The 14,629-nt window shown below is 45.5% G+C and overlaps 1 protein-coding gene across 2 annotated transcripts in view; it reads left to right on the top strand.

Annotated features, from left to right (window-relative positions):
- Positions 1–14,629, top strand: part of RGS10 (regulator of G protein signaling 10) — a 42,574-nt gene that overhangs the window by 5,921 nt on the left and 22,024 nt on the right. Inside the window, exons 1-3 of one of the 2 annotated variants that reach the window (XM_032281806.1) lie at positions 252–354; positions 8,251–8,369; positions 9,915–10,001. In XM_032281806.1, the coding sequence (XP_032137697.1) occupies positions 348–354; positions 8,251–8,369; positions 9,915–10,001 (213 nt within the window). In that variant the 5' untranslated portion in view covers positions 252–347. Of the gene's footprint in view, positions 1–251; positions 355–8,250; positions 8,370–9,914; positions 10,002–14,629 lie in introns of those variants that run through there. The other variant, XM_032281805.1, reaches the window with a different exon arrangement.

Here is a 14,629-nt window from a genome sequence, read left to right as displayed (position 1 = left end):
GGACACACAGGGGCTTCTGGAAGTGGAAAAAATCGATGGCAGGGTCTTTGTTTTCAGACTAGGGCCGCTGGGTCATTTTCTTTTTTCTGGCCTTTGCCTAGAAAGTGGAGAGTCTAGGGAGGCTGCAAATAACAGTTTAGCGTTCTTGTTTCCTTCCCTCTGGTAGAAACTGGAAACCAGTGGCCATCTGTTGTTTAGTCCACTTAAAAGAGGATGTTGAGGCTTGTTTTTTCTTTGGACCCAAGGGTGCTCGGGGGCCCTCCAGTCTCTGCCTTTTTCACACAAGGTGTCTCTGAGAAGGCAGTGGATTGTCGGACGTGTGGAACTTCTCAGGTGGACCCCAGAGCATGGAATGTAAGGAATGGCCCTCACCCCCTTTCAATGTCTGCAGTTTGCCTGTCGACCTGGCCCTGGGTGGGGTGGAGGCTGGGAAGAGTGTGCTGTAAGGACACAGAGGTGCACAGGTGACTTTGGAAGGGCCACCGGGAGCACTTGACTTTCTGTGAGGCCTGAGCCCTCGTGTGAAAACACCACAATGCCCTTTCTGAGCGGAGCCGACCCTTTGCCACCTGCTTTCTTGCTCCTGACTTGGATGCTGGCAATTATAATGATTATTGAAAAACTTTTTTCGCTTTTAACATTATTTCCTGCTAACTGCAGTTCAGTCAAATCTCTCCAGCAGGGGAACTGCATGTAGGCAGGTTAGTTATTCTCAGCAGTTAGATACTGGAGCTGATAAACACTTAAATAATATTTAGGTACAATGTTTCCATGGCCCAGTTTCTCTGGAGGCTTGAAGATCACCAGCTGTAACAAAATGACTCTCTGATTCTAAATTGGGAGGACTTTTAAAAAATGTAATACATTTGATGTGGTATAGGTGACAAGAGATTTTAAATAAGTTTTGTGGGGTATATACTTTCTTCGAAACTTCATTACAAAGTAGAGTATTTTAAAGTATTTTAAAGAAGTACAATGTGTGTGCACACGTGTGCATGTGAGTTGTACCAAACCACTTTGGAATTTAGAGTTAGTATCTCTGCCTTTTCCTGGACTTGCATGTTTAACAGCCTGTGAGTTTGGGGGAGTACTTAGGGACAGACCTTCTGAGAATGTAAGTTGGCTCTGCTGTTGAGGAAACCGGATAGTAAGATATTACTAAAATATTATTTGACTTGGAGAAGCACAGGATAATTATACAGACCTTCCTGCAGATTAACAGCAGAAATCCATGCTGTGAGCATTCAGCTCTGTTGAGTGTGACAGATGCCTTTTGAGTATGGATTTCCAAGGAATTAATGTCTGGAGAAGGTCTCTGAGAGATATGACATCATAGCATCTATAAATAATGCATCATAAAAGAAGCTGCAAACAACCAGCCCCAGCCATCTGCACCGTGATGCTTTACCCATCCTTGAAATAATGGCTTTTACTGAAGCCAGAAGCCACATAGGACAGCAGAAGCATAAATGGAAAACGCATATACATTGTGTGTGCTAGATGATTCCACCTGGTTTTATGTGACTTTTTTTATTTTTTATTTTTTCTGCATGGATTGGACTCTTACCCAGTTTTTTCCGTTTTTTGTTTGTTTGTTTTGTTTCGTTTTTAGTATTTTTTTCGCCCAAAAGTGTGATTGTTATTGGTTTCTTAAAGGCTGTTGTGTTCTGGTCTCTGTGAGTGTAAAAATCAGCAGATATAAAAACTAAAAATGGCAATAGAGCCTTTGGTAAAGAGCATGTACTCTGGAGCAGGAGTGCCTGGGTTTGGGCAATGATTTCCCATTTTCTATCTGGGACCCTTATAAGTTACTGTGCCTCAGTTTCTTCATCTGCAAAGTGGGGATAATACTAACCAAATCAGTAGGTTATTGTGAGAACTGAATGATTTAATTCAGGTAAAAGCTTGAAATAGTATCTAGCACATTGTAAATCATTTGCAAGTTTTTTTTTTTTAACAGATTCTTGTTCTGTTGTCTAGGCTGGAGTGCAGTGGTGTGATGATCTCAGCTCACTGCAACCTCTGACTCCTGGGTTCAAGTGATTTTCCTGCCTCAGCCTCCCGAGAAGCTGGGGATTACAGGAGTGCACCATCACACCCAGCTAATTTTTGTATTTTTAAAACTGTGTTTAGTAGAAACACAGTTTTGCCATGTTGTCCAGGCTGGTCTTGAATGCCTGGCCTCAAGTGATCCACCCACCTCGGCCTCCCAAAGTGCTGGGATTACAGGTGTGAGCCACCATGCCTGGCCCATTTGCAAGTATTAACCATTAATATTAGCTAATGACAGATTAATCTGAAAATAAATTTGCTGAAAAATACATATTTTGCTTGTGAAAAATTTGAAGATCTAAAATGATTTAAAAAGCCCAGGAGCTGGCTGGGTACAGTGGCTCATGCCTGTAATCCCAGCATTTTGGGAGGCCAAGGTGGGTGGATCACAAAGTCAGGCATTTGAGACCAGTCTGGCCAACATAGTGAAACCCTGTCTCTACTAAAAACACAAAAAATTAACCGAGTGTGTTGGCATATACCTGTAATCCTAGCTACTTGGGAGGCTGAGGCAGGAGAATCGCTTGAACCTGGGACGTGGAGGTTGCATTGAGCCGATATGGTGCCACTATACTCCAGCCCGGGTGACAGTGAGAGACTGCATCTCAAAAAAAGAAAGAAGAAAGAAAGAGACAGAGAGAGAGAGAGAGAGAGAAAGAAAAAGAGAAAGAAAGAGGCCAGGAGCTAAGAAAACAAAGAACACTAAAAACTTGTATTCATTGCAAAAACGTTTTACAGCTGGAATAAACAACAACAACAAAAATAAAACTGAGCCTGACAAAATCGAAACAAACAGATATCACAAGCAGGTCTTCCCTAGCTGGAGAGATTGTAAAGGTACCGGAGAACACGCTTGACGTATTTTTCCGCCTATGCATTCCAATCCTGCTTTCTTGTGTAATCTGTCTAAAATGGAAACTTTTATCAATGAAAAGGGGTAGAAGAGTATTGGAACTTTGTGGATCCAAGTGCCAGAAGTTGGGCAGCTGGGAAATCTTGGTTTTGCTTTATTCTTAAGTTCAGAAATAATCCTGTTTTGCTATTAAGAAAAGTTATTTCTTCTAACATCACTGGACTGGCTGTAACATTCATTTATTCATTCAATCTATTTTAACCTGCTTCCCCGTCCCCCTTGGGGTAACATTTTTTTCATAACTTTTTTTTTTTTTGAGACAGGGTCTGGCTCTGTTACCCAGGCTGGAATATAGTGGTGCAATATTGGCTCACTGTAGTTTCTGCTTCCTGGGCTCCAGTGATCCTCCCACCTCAGCCTCCTGAGTAGCTGGGACTGCAGGCCCATACCACCATGCGTGGCTTTTGTTGTTGTTGTTTGTTTGCTTTTTGAGATGGAGTCTTGCTCTGTCACCCAGGCTGGAGTACCATGGCATGATCTTGGCTCACTGAATCCTCTGCCTCCTGGGTTCAAGCAATTGTCCTGCTTTAGCCTCCCAAGTAGCTGGCATGCACTAACTCTGTCTCTATTAAAAATACAAAAAAATCATGCCCTAATTTTTTATATTTTTAATAGAGACAGAGTTTCACCATGTTGGCCAGGCTGGTCTCAAACTCCTGACCTTTTGATCTGCCTGCCTAGGCCTCCCAATGTGCTGGGATTACAAGCATGAGCCACCATGCCCAGCATAATTTTTGTATTTTTTGTGGAGATGGGATTTCGCCATGTTTCCTAGGCTGGTGTTGAACTCCTGAGCTCAAGCAATCTGCCCACTTTGGCCTCCCAAAGTGCTGGAATTACAGGCATGAGCCACCATGCCCAGCAGGTTGCAACATTTAAAGTGAACTGAGATGGCTTAGGAATTCATAACTTAGTGCGTTTCCTGAGCAGGGCACCCTGAGTAGCGGAAGTACCCTCAGTCTAAGGGCTATCCCTGTCTGCTCAGTGACATTGGATGCTGGGGACAGTGACTTAGAAAAGAGAGATAGTACCCAGTGAGTAGAGTTTGCAAATGCTGTCTCATCAAGATCTGCCTATACTGATGTCAATCAAGATGGATTTTAAAAGGGTGGGGTGCAATAGCCAAAAGCCTTAATCAAACTTGAAAGACAATCAGGAAGTCTTAGAAAAATTCACACCATTTCTGGAGAAGAAAACTTATGACAGATAGAGAGTAGGTATCTCGGATAGAAGGATCTTACATGCCACTTATGGGGACAGAAGGTGGGCAAAAAGGCAAGAAAGAATTTCTCTTTACCTAGGGCACCAAAGCCAGAAAACCAATACCCACGGCTATAAAGAACAGCCCCATCTTGGTGTACTTTCTGAGCCGTCACTGAAAATTCCATGCTCTTCTGTAATAGTGTTGGTTGTAAATGTATTTCATGACATATGATGCAAGGGAGATGACAGCCCAGGAGACAATGGAATGGAAGGCTCACTGGTTTTCTAACTGTGTTCCCAGGCACCCTGGGATGCTGTAGACGGGGCCCTGGTGAGGACAGGTGACCTCCCACATAGGGCCCAGTATTGCTTCCATCCAGTGATTCATTAGCTGCATCATCTGGATAGGTCATTTTATCTTCTGAATTCTTGCTTCCCAGTCTATAAAATAAGGTCGTGGGGGAGGTGGGGCTGGACCACATTAGTGTGTTTCCAGTTATAAAACTTTTTGTTCAAATGAAAACAGACATATAAACCTAATATGCAAAAATAATTAGAGTATAAAATAAAGGGTGAGGGGTTAGTGACTAACAGTGAGGTCAACTGTTTTAACTCTCAGACACTCTGTTGGCTAAATGGTAATCTAATGTGTGTATTTATTTGCAAGACAGCATGGTGGTGAAACCCAACCATGGTCTGGTTTATTATGGAAAAGAATGTCAAGAGTTTTGGAATCCTTTCAGACCAAGGCTGAAAACTTATGGCCAAAGTGGTTCTGCCATGGCAAGAGAAATTTGCAGCTGCCTAGATTGTTCCTGGAACAGTGAACTTGTGTCTCTATATTTGTTTACTTAAGAGAAAATCTGCTGGGGAAATGGAGTAAACTGTCAAACTGTATTCTCTGGGCAAAGAGCAGAAGAGTAAATTAGTGGAATGCTTGCCAGAATGAACCCTGCTGCAGAAATTTCTTGTAATAATGATCTTTTAATTGAATTTATACTTTGTTGGAAAGAAACTCAGTGTTCAGGAGTTTGCCACTGCAGCATTTACAAAGAGAACAGGGAACTAATTTAATATCCATGAACTGAAGAGTCACTTTAGAAAAGCATCAACTCCATTTGGTGGTGTGTTTAAGTGAGTTTGCTTCATGGTTAAAGGAAAGGATTTCCTTTCCTTTGTCCCAAATATATCTCTTACGTACTCCATCACCAATGAGCATTGAAGCACAGTCCCTGCTGGGTTTCTGGGTTTCTGATTTATTGATGATTGATTGATGGATTGAGACAGGATCTTGCTCTGTCATCCAGGCTGGAATACAGTGGCACAATCATGGATCACTGCAGCCTTGACCTCCTGGGCTCAAGCTATCCTTCTGCCTCAGTCTGTCAAATAGCTGGGACTAAAGGAGCCCAGCTATTTGACAGAGTGACTATTTGCATGCCCCTATACCCAGCTAAGTTTTTAATTTTTTGTACACACAGGATTTCACTATGTTTCCCAGGCTGGTCTCAAATACCTGCTCAAGTGACCTGCCCACCTGGGCCTCCCAAAGTGCTAGGGTTATGGGTGTGAACCACTGTGCCCAGCCTAGTTTTAAAATATTTTATAGAGGTGAGGTCCCAGTATGTTGCCCAGGGGCTGGTCTTGAACTCCTGAGATCAAGCCATCCTCCTACCTCAGCCTTCCAAAATGTTTGAATTACAGGCGTGAGCCACTGTATCCAGCTGGCCTGGTTCTACTTTATTTTATTTAACCCATGTCATCCGGTGAATGTCTGAAATCTAGGTAGTGTCCCCAGGTGCTTGGATTCCGAGTCCCAGGGGATCAAGAAATCAACTTGTATTTTGACCCCTCATAGAACATCAGAGATCATAGGAGCTGTTAATATTAAGTAAGTCCAGTGTGCTCTGATACAGATTTTCCCCAAAAACATTTTTAGCTGTGTGGCCCCCTAGCAATTTGCAGCAATTAATATTTATGAGACTTTATTTTTAAAAAGTGTCATTTAAAAGTGATTTACTTTGCTGATTTTTTTTCCTTGGTGGGGATGGAGTCTCGCTCTGTCACCAGGCTGGAGTGCAGTGGCATCATCTCAGCTCACTGCAACCTCTGCCTCCCAGGTTCAAGTGATTCTCCTGCCTCAGCCTCCCAAGTAGCCGGGACTACAGGTACGCACCACCACACCTAACTAATTTTTGTATTTTTAGTAGAGATGAGGTTTTACCATGTTGGCCAGGCTGGTCTCAAACTCCTGACTTCAGGTGATCCACCCGCCTCAGCCTCGCAAAGTGCTAGGATTACAGGTGTGAGCCACTGCACCCAGCCTATAAATGATGTTTAATGCAGTGTTTTGTTTGTTTTCCAAGATGGAGTCTTGCTCTGTTGCCCAGGCTGGAGTGCAGTGGCACGATCTCTGCTCACTGCAACCTCTGCCTCCCAGGTTCAAGCAATTCTCCTGCCTCAGCCCCCAAGTACCTGGGATTACAGGTGCCCACCACCATGCCCAGCTAATTTTTGTATTTTTAGTAGAAATGGGATTTCACCATGTTGGCCAAGCTGATCTCGAACTCCTGACCTAGTGATCTGACCGCCTCAGCCTCCCAAAGTGCTGGGATTATGGGCATTAGCCACCATGCCCAGCCAGTGCAGTGTTTTAAAAGATCAAAATTAATGCAAAAACATCCATGATGAACAAAATATCTGAAGTTTAAATAAAGTCAGGGAAAGTAACAGTGATGCTAAGCCATATTGGAGCCTGAAGCAAAAGGAAAAATCAGTATAACCAACCCTGTCTTTATTTAAAATTTGGGTATTTTGGCCTGGCGCAGTGGCTCACACCTGTAACCCCAGCACTTTGGGAAGCTGAGGTGGGTCGATCACGAGGTCAGGAATTCAAGACCAGCCTGATCAACATGGTGAAATCTCGTCTCTTCTAAAAATACAAAAATTAGCCGGGTGTGGTGGCGCACAACTGTAATCCCAGCTACTTGGGAGACTGAGGCAGGAGAATTGCTTGAACCCGGGAGGCGGAAGTTGCACTGGGCCCAGATCATACCAGTGCATTTCAGCCTGAGGAACAAAGGGAGACTCTGTCAAAAAAAAAAAAAAAAGAGCATTGTTTTCATTGTGGATTTTTCAGCATAAATCTTGATTAAAAAAAAAAATGTTGCCTGAAATGATCATTTATCTTGATGCCTGGATATTCTGGCAACCCTCTGACATTTTGCCCCATCACCTGAATCCTATCCTGCAAAGAGTTTTTAAATCCCTGTGCCAGGTAGTGAGCTAGGTGCTGGAAATGCAAGATGAGGACATACAGGAGGCTTCAGACTAGTGGGAGTCAGTCATGTCAATTGTCACAGCATAGCACCGTCATTGCATGGCTGTGCACAAAGTGCCATGGGGAAGCAGTTGCTGTTGAGTCAAGGTTCTCTGGGAGGTGGATTTGAGTGAGACTTGAGGGCTGTATCCAAACTGGTCAGTGGACACAAGAGTAGGGGAAGGATTTGGTTGGAAATGGCAGGTCCCTTTATCACCTCGAGCCTCAGTTTACCCCATCTATAAAATGGAGGAAATAGCCGGGCACGGTGGCTTAAGCCTGTAATCCCAGCACTTTGGGAGGCTGAGGCGGGTGGATCACGAGGTCAAGAGATCGAGACCATCCTGGTCAACATGGTGAAACCCCGTCTCTACTAAAACTACAAAAAATTAGCTGGGCATGGTGGCACATGCCTGTAATCCCAGCTACTCAGGAGGCTGAGGCAGGAGAATTGCCTGAACCCAGGAGGCGGAGGTTGCAGTGAGCCGAGATCACGCCATTGCACTCCAGGCTGGGTAACAAGAGCGAAACTCCGTCTCAAAAAAAAAAAAAAAAAAAAAAAATGGAGGAAATAGTAGTGCTTGCCTTACAGGGTGGTGTGATAAGAACGAGTCCATCGTGTTAAGCACCTAGAACAGAGCCTGGCACATAACTTGGCGTATGTCAGCTGTGATGGCAATGACAGTGCTGGCTATTGCATGCAGATTTCTTAAAATGACAGTGTTCTTTTGGCCACATATACAGTCTAAGCTTTGCTTTGCAGACATCCACGACAGCGATGGCAGTTCTAGCAGCAGCCACCAGAGCCTCAAGAGCACAGCCAAATGGGCGGCATCCCTGGAGAATCTCCTGGAGGACCCAGAAGGCGTGAAAAGATTTAGGGTTTGTCTTTTTCGTTGCTAATCGGGATAGATGCAGTACGTGTGTAAGTTTAGTTGCATGCAGGGGAGAAATAGGCAGTTCAGCATTGTCTATCAGCTTAGCACTCTCTATGCCAGCTCGAGAGATCAGTATTGTCTATCCCAGCTTGAGGGTGAGACTTTGTCATCTGTCATGACCGTGTTGGCAACACTGTCACAGATAGTCCTGGACAGATACTGAGGGGCATGAGCTGCCTGTGTCTGGTTTTTGTGTAGTGAGGTGGGAGGGGATGCAGGGTGTGGGGAAAAGATACTTGCCCATTGGTGGAGTTTGTATGAGGAATTCCCAGCTCTGGGTATCTCTGATGTGAAGGCATGTTCACTCGTGCTTGGGGGATTCTCAGAATGCATTGTTGACAGGGTGAGAGAGGCTGCCAATGTGAACTTGGTGAAGGGACCTCCGAGAGCAGGGCTGATGAATGGAGAACTGTCAATGCCACTTAGAAATAACTTTTCCCCGGCTGGGCACGGTGGCACACTCCTGTAATCCCAGCACATTGTGAGACTGAGGCAGGCAGATCACAAGGTCGGGAGTTCAAGACCAGCCTGCCAATATGATGAAACCTGTCTCTACTAAAACACAAAAATTCGTCAGGTATGATGGTGGGTGCCTGTAATCCCAGCTACTCAGGAGGCTGAGGCAGGGATCACTTGAACCCAGGAGGCAGAGGTTGTAGTGAGCCAAGATTGCACCACTGCATTCCAGCCTGGGCGACAGAGCAAGACTCTGTCTAAATAAATAAATAAATAAATAAATAAATAAATAGAAAGAAAGAAAGAAAGAAATAACTTTTCTGACCAGCAGAAGCCCCTGAAGCCAGCTGGAGGACCACATGTGAATTTTGAGAATGAGTCCCGATCACTTCTGTCTTTAAGTCTTGGGTCAGGAATAGGATGAGTCCTCATGCAGTGGACCCCTGTTGGGGCTCCCAGCGGGGAGTGGCAGGTGGTGCTAGGTTTCTAGTTCCTGGTTGCCAGGCCACTGTGAGCAGTGTTTGCAACCCAGGAGATCTCTGCTCAGCAGAGTAGCTGGCTGTGCCACGGACTGCCCAATATCTGCCAAAAGAAAACACACATACCTCCAACTTAAAATAGTTTTTATCATGGTGCTTTAGACATGCTTCATGTGTTTTCTTTTCTTTTGTTTAAAAAAAAGAGCCTGATTTTAGAGGAATGTACTTTGTTTAAACACTGTCTGGAAGGAACCAATATATCTTCCACTTTAATTTACTTTTTGGTAATTTATTGTCAGCTTAGAAATATGAGTAGATTCCTGCTTCATCTGTACTCTTCGTTACAATTTCAAACCATTAAAGTCAAATGAACATGAAATTCTAGCTTTAACATTAAATATACGCATTTGTTTTTGAGAGTGGAGATTTCCAAGGGTAATTGAACCATGTTCCTCTGTTGAATTTTGCCATATCAGTCTTTGAAGGGAAATGCCATTTGTTTCATTTTTTAAAAATGTGGAATACTGTGTAACTCTTTTTCTTTGTATCCACAGGAATTTTTAAAAAAGGAGTTCAGTGAAGAAAACGTTTTGTTTTGGCTAGCATGTGAAGATTTTAAGAAAATGCAAGATAGGAAGCAGGTATTTCCTCCACCCTGTAATCAATGTCTTGACAATTTTTTTCCATTTCCTTATAAAGTTACAACTGCGTTTCCAATAGATTCTGAAATTGCCTAAAGAAACCTGATTCACATTAGTTTTGGGGGAAGATCTAAGCTTCAGATTAGGTATCTTGTGTTGATCAAATATTAATCTTTTTATTTTTTATTTTTTTGAGACAAAGTCTCGCTTTTTTACTAGGCTGGAGTGCAGTGGCATAATCTTGGCTAACTCCAACCTCTGCCTCCTGAGTTTAAGTGATTCTCCTACCTCAGCCTCCCAAGTAGCTGGGACTACAGGCATGCCCCACTATGCCCAGCTAATTTTTGTACTTTTAGTAGAGATGGGGTTTCACTATGTTGGCCAGGATGGTCTCAATCTCTTGACCCTGTGATCTGCCTGCCTTAGCCTCCCAAAGTGTTGGGATTACAGGTGTCAGCCACCATGCCCAGCCTTTTTTTTTTGAGATGGAGTCTTGCTCTGTCACCAGGCTTGATTGCAGTGGCACAATCTCGGTTCACTGCAACCTTCACCTCCTGGGTTCAAGCGATTCTCCTGCTTCAGCCTTCTGAGTAGATGTGACTACAGGCGCACACAACCACACCCAGCTGTTTTGATATTTTTAGGAGAGACGGGGTTTTACCGTGTTGGCCAGGATGGTCTCGATCTCTTGACCTTGTGATTTACCCACCTCGGCCTCCCAAAGTGCTGAGATTACAGGTGTGAGCCACAGCGCCCAGCCCATTAATCATTTTTAAAAGGATGAGTTAATCCATTTTTAAATGGAGCTGTTCAAATGGACCAATATTTAAAATAAAAATAACTACTTATGTCATTTAGAGTTTCTCATGCCGTTTTTTTCTTCATGAATAAGTTATGAGGATGTTTCCCCCAGAGATTGACATGTTAGCATTTTTGGACGTGGTAAAACAATACGCAGATGTATAATGATAAAAGCACAAGGTGCATCAGAGGGATTGTCGATTATTCAATATACCATTCTGAGCGTCCCATAGTTGGTGAGCATCCTGCATAGAAAGTCTGTGACTGTTCTCCTGGGTAGATGTGTCCTCTTTGCCTTCATTCCCAATGTTAGCTGTTGGGTCTAAGGGAGGTAGATGAGATTATGGGGAAGGAGGCCTGTGCCCTGGGTGGGTTTATGAGGCCTGGCCCTGTATCTTTCTAAGAGCTGCTGGCTAAATGTCTGCAGGAGCCAGTAAGTCATGTGAATGAAGGAGGCTCCTGGTGTGAGGCTGGAGGGAGTGGTGGGGATTGGGGCCAACTGAGGACAGCCTGTTTGCTTGCACAGGCTGTGGCTGGTGGTTTAGGGCCTGTGGCTGTCTGGGCTTCCCCTGCTTCAGGTTCTGTCTCCACCAACTCACTAACAGCAATCTGCTAGATCTTTGCTTGCCCTGGGACCCTGATGGCCTTTCTTCCCAAGGCACCTCTTCTATTCTACCTAGGGCTGCCTGTTTTTCTAAAGAAGCTAGACATTTGGATCCTTATGTGAAATCAAGATGATTGTTAAATGTTGGAACTCATTTTTAAAAATTTAAACCCTTGCCTGCCAAACAAAGCATACCCATGGGCAGATGCAGCTTGTGGGTTGCCAGTTTTTGAGACTTCGTCTCCAAAAGCTGGAATCCATGGGCCAGGAGCTATGAAGTGTTTGCAGACAACTGCTTGGAAAATGTACATCATGGGTTTATTCAACGGCTTTTCTGGGCGCAGACACACATCCCCCCAGATGGCACAGTGCGACCTTTTCTCTACCACCTTCCTCTCCGGAGGTGGCAAGGGAGGATTCTAAGATGGAGTCTCTTTGGCTTGAACTTCCCAGGCCCGCCTGAAAAGCCACTGCTGGGCGTGACCCTCGGATTTTGCTTTCTGGCTTTTTCTCTCTTCTGGGTGAACTTGGCCGGAGCCTCCTGGGTGGAGAGGGGGCCTCAGGGGAAGGTGAGAAGCAGGTGGTGGGGGATGCTTTGGAATGTTAGGATTCAGGCTAAGGACCTTCAGAACAGGAGTCTCCCTGTTGTCCTTTGTCCCCAGCACCGAGGACAGGGCCCGGGGACCATCATCGATAAATGGTAGACTGTGCAACTACTGCGACCAGCCTCACTGTAAAATCCTAGCTCAGAGTCAGGCAAGCAAACAGATGTCCATTCCCCTGCTTTCTTCTTTTGACTATTAGAGGTAGGAGAGGCCTGTGGGTGGGCCGGCCCACCCTTGCAGTGTAACAAGGAAGTGAGGCCCCCACAGCAGGGCAGAGCTAGGACGTGAACCAGCCCCCCTGAGGTCACCTGTTGTTCCCTGCACACCATGCTGCTCTGTGCCTCCATTCAGCTGAACTCCCTGAATCTTTGTGAAGTGCCTGGTTGATGAGCAGGAGGCAGCCCAGGGACAGGACAGGTGAGCAGCGCCAAGGAAGGGCGCCTGGAGGGAGCAAGCCTATGCAAGTGCTATGATGGGTGTAGAGATGGGAAGTGCATGTGTTGTGGGAGCAAGGCGAGGGCAACAGGGAGGGATCCAGGGGAAGTGGCTTTTTAGCTGAGACTTGGCATTGAGATGGGAGGGCGTTCCTGGGAGCAGGGACAGTGTGTGGGCAGGCAGGGCTGGCGAGAAAAGCTGAGGGAAGACCAGAAGGAATGAGTGGCATGTTTGAGGGGGAGGCTGCTGTGCTGTGCTTCAGGCTGGCAGGGAAGCCACACCTGGGAACTTGGGTGCCAAGGTGAGCAGGGCTGGAAAAGCCCTGCAGGACTTTAATGGGGTGGTTGGGAGGACGGGGTCGAACTTCCGACGTGCCTCCTCCAGGCTTTCAGGTCAGGCAGGTCTGGTGTTGGGTTGCCCTGCCCTGTCCATCTCCTACAGAGAGAGCTTCAGAACGGGCAGCCCCTTTCCATGACTGTACCCTGACACATCCAGCATAGGACTTCTTTTCTTTTCTTTTCTTCTTTTTCTTCTACTTCTTTTTTTATTTTATTATTTTTTTGAGACAGGGCCTTCAGGCTGGAGTGCAGTTCCACGATCTTGGCTCACTGCAGCCTCTGACTCCTGGGTTCAAGTGATCCTTCTGCCTCAGCCTCCTAAATAGCTGGGATTACAAGTGTGTGCTACCATGCTTGGCTAATTTTTGCATTTTTTGTAGAGACGGGGTTTCACCATGTTGGCCAGACTGGTCTTGAACTCCTGATCTCAAGTGATCTGCCTGTCTTGGCCTTCCAAAGTGCTGGGATTGCAGGTGTAAGCCACTGTGCCCGGCCCAGCTTAGACTTCTCTAGAAAGTCTGTGTCCTTAAGCCTGGAATGCAACTGGCAATTGCTTTGGTGCAGTGAATGCCACCGTCCCCTGTCACTGCCTGAGAATGCAGATTGGGTGGAGGCATTGGTGATACCTGGGGTGTTTGTCCTGGAGTGTCTGGGCCCCAATGTGAGTCATCATTCCCATTAGAAGATGCAGGGATATGATCTGAGTAGTTAAGCAGCAGCTTGCCCGAGGCTGGGCACAGTGGCTCACGCCTGTAATTCTAGCAATTTGGGAAGTCAAGGTGGTTGGATCACTTGAGCCCAGGAGTTCGAAATCAGCCTGGGCAACATGGTGAGACCTTGTCTCTACAAACAAATACCAAAAAAAAAAAAAAAAATTAACTAGATATGATGGTGTGCACCTGTAGTTGCCTGGGGTGATTGAGGCTGCAGTGAGCCATGATCATGCCACTGCACTCCAGCCTGGGTGACAGAGTAAGACCCTGTCTCAAAAGAAAAAAAAAAAAAAAAGAATTCAGAGCCACATTTCTGATGCCAGGCATCTCCTAGTGAGTCCTGCTGCCTGGGAAGTAAAACCTGGGAGTAAGCTCTAAATTACTAATTTACAAAAGTCAGGGGGGCGGGGAACATAGGCACTGGGAGAAGTCACCTAACTGAATTGCTTTGTTCTTTTTTTTTTTTTTTTTTTGAGACAAAGGTTTGCTCTTGTCACCCAGGCTGGAGTGCAATGGCACGATCTCAGCTCACTGCAACCTCCACCTCCTGGGTTCAAGTGATTCTCTTTCCTAAGCTTCCCAAGTAGCTGGGATTGCAGGTGCCTGCCACCACACCTGGCTAATTTTTATATTTTTAGTAGAGATGGGGTTTCACCATGTTGGTGAGGCTGGTCTCAAACTCCTGTCCTCAGATGAGCCATCCGTCTGGGCCTCCCAAAGTGCTGGGACTACAGACGTGAGCCACCGCACCCGGCCAGCTCTTTTTAATCTGCTATTGTGCACTTCACCTAACTGGATTTCACAGTCAAACTTATCACATCTGTTCCAGCAGGGAGACCATGGGTGGATTTTTCTTCCCATCCATGTACTAACCAGGCCCGACCTTGCTTAGCTTCCGAGATCAGATGAGATCTGATCGGGCACGCTTAGAGTGGCATGGCCATAGATGGGAGGATTTTTTTTCTCTCCGTCAACTAAGGCCGTTGAGGGGTCGATGCGAATTCTGCTCTTATCTCTGTTGTTGTAATAGAACGTGTGTTGGTTCATTCCTAGACTTCCATTACCCAGCACTCACTGACTCTGCGTATCTGTGTCATTTACTTGTCTATCTTCTGTGTGGTTTGTCTTGTGG

The sequence above is a fragment of the Sapajus apella genome, unplaced genomic scaffold, assembly GCF_009761245.1.
Source record: "Sapajus apella isolate SASKATOON/1434 unplaced genomic scaffold, GSC_monkey_1.0 scaffold13, whole genome shotgun sequence".
Taxonomy (NCBI): Eukaryota; Metazoa; Chordata; class Mammalia; order Primates; family Cebidae; genus Sapajus; species Sapajus apella.
The sequence above is the reverse complement of the archived record's forward strand: the minus strand, read 5'-3'. Positions and strand labels throughout refer to the sequence as shown.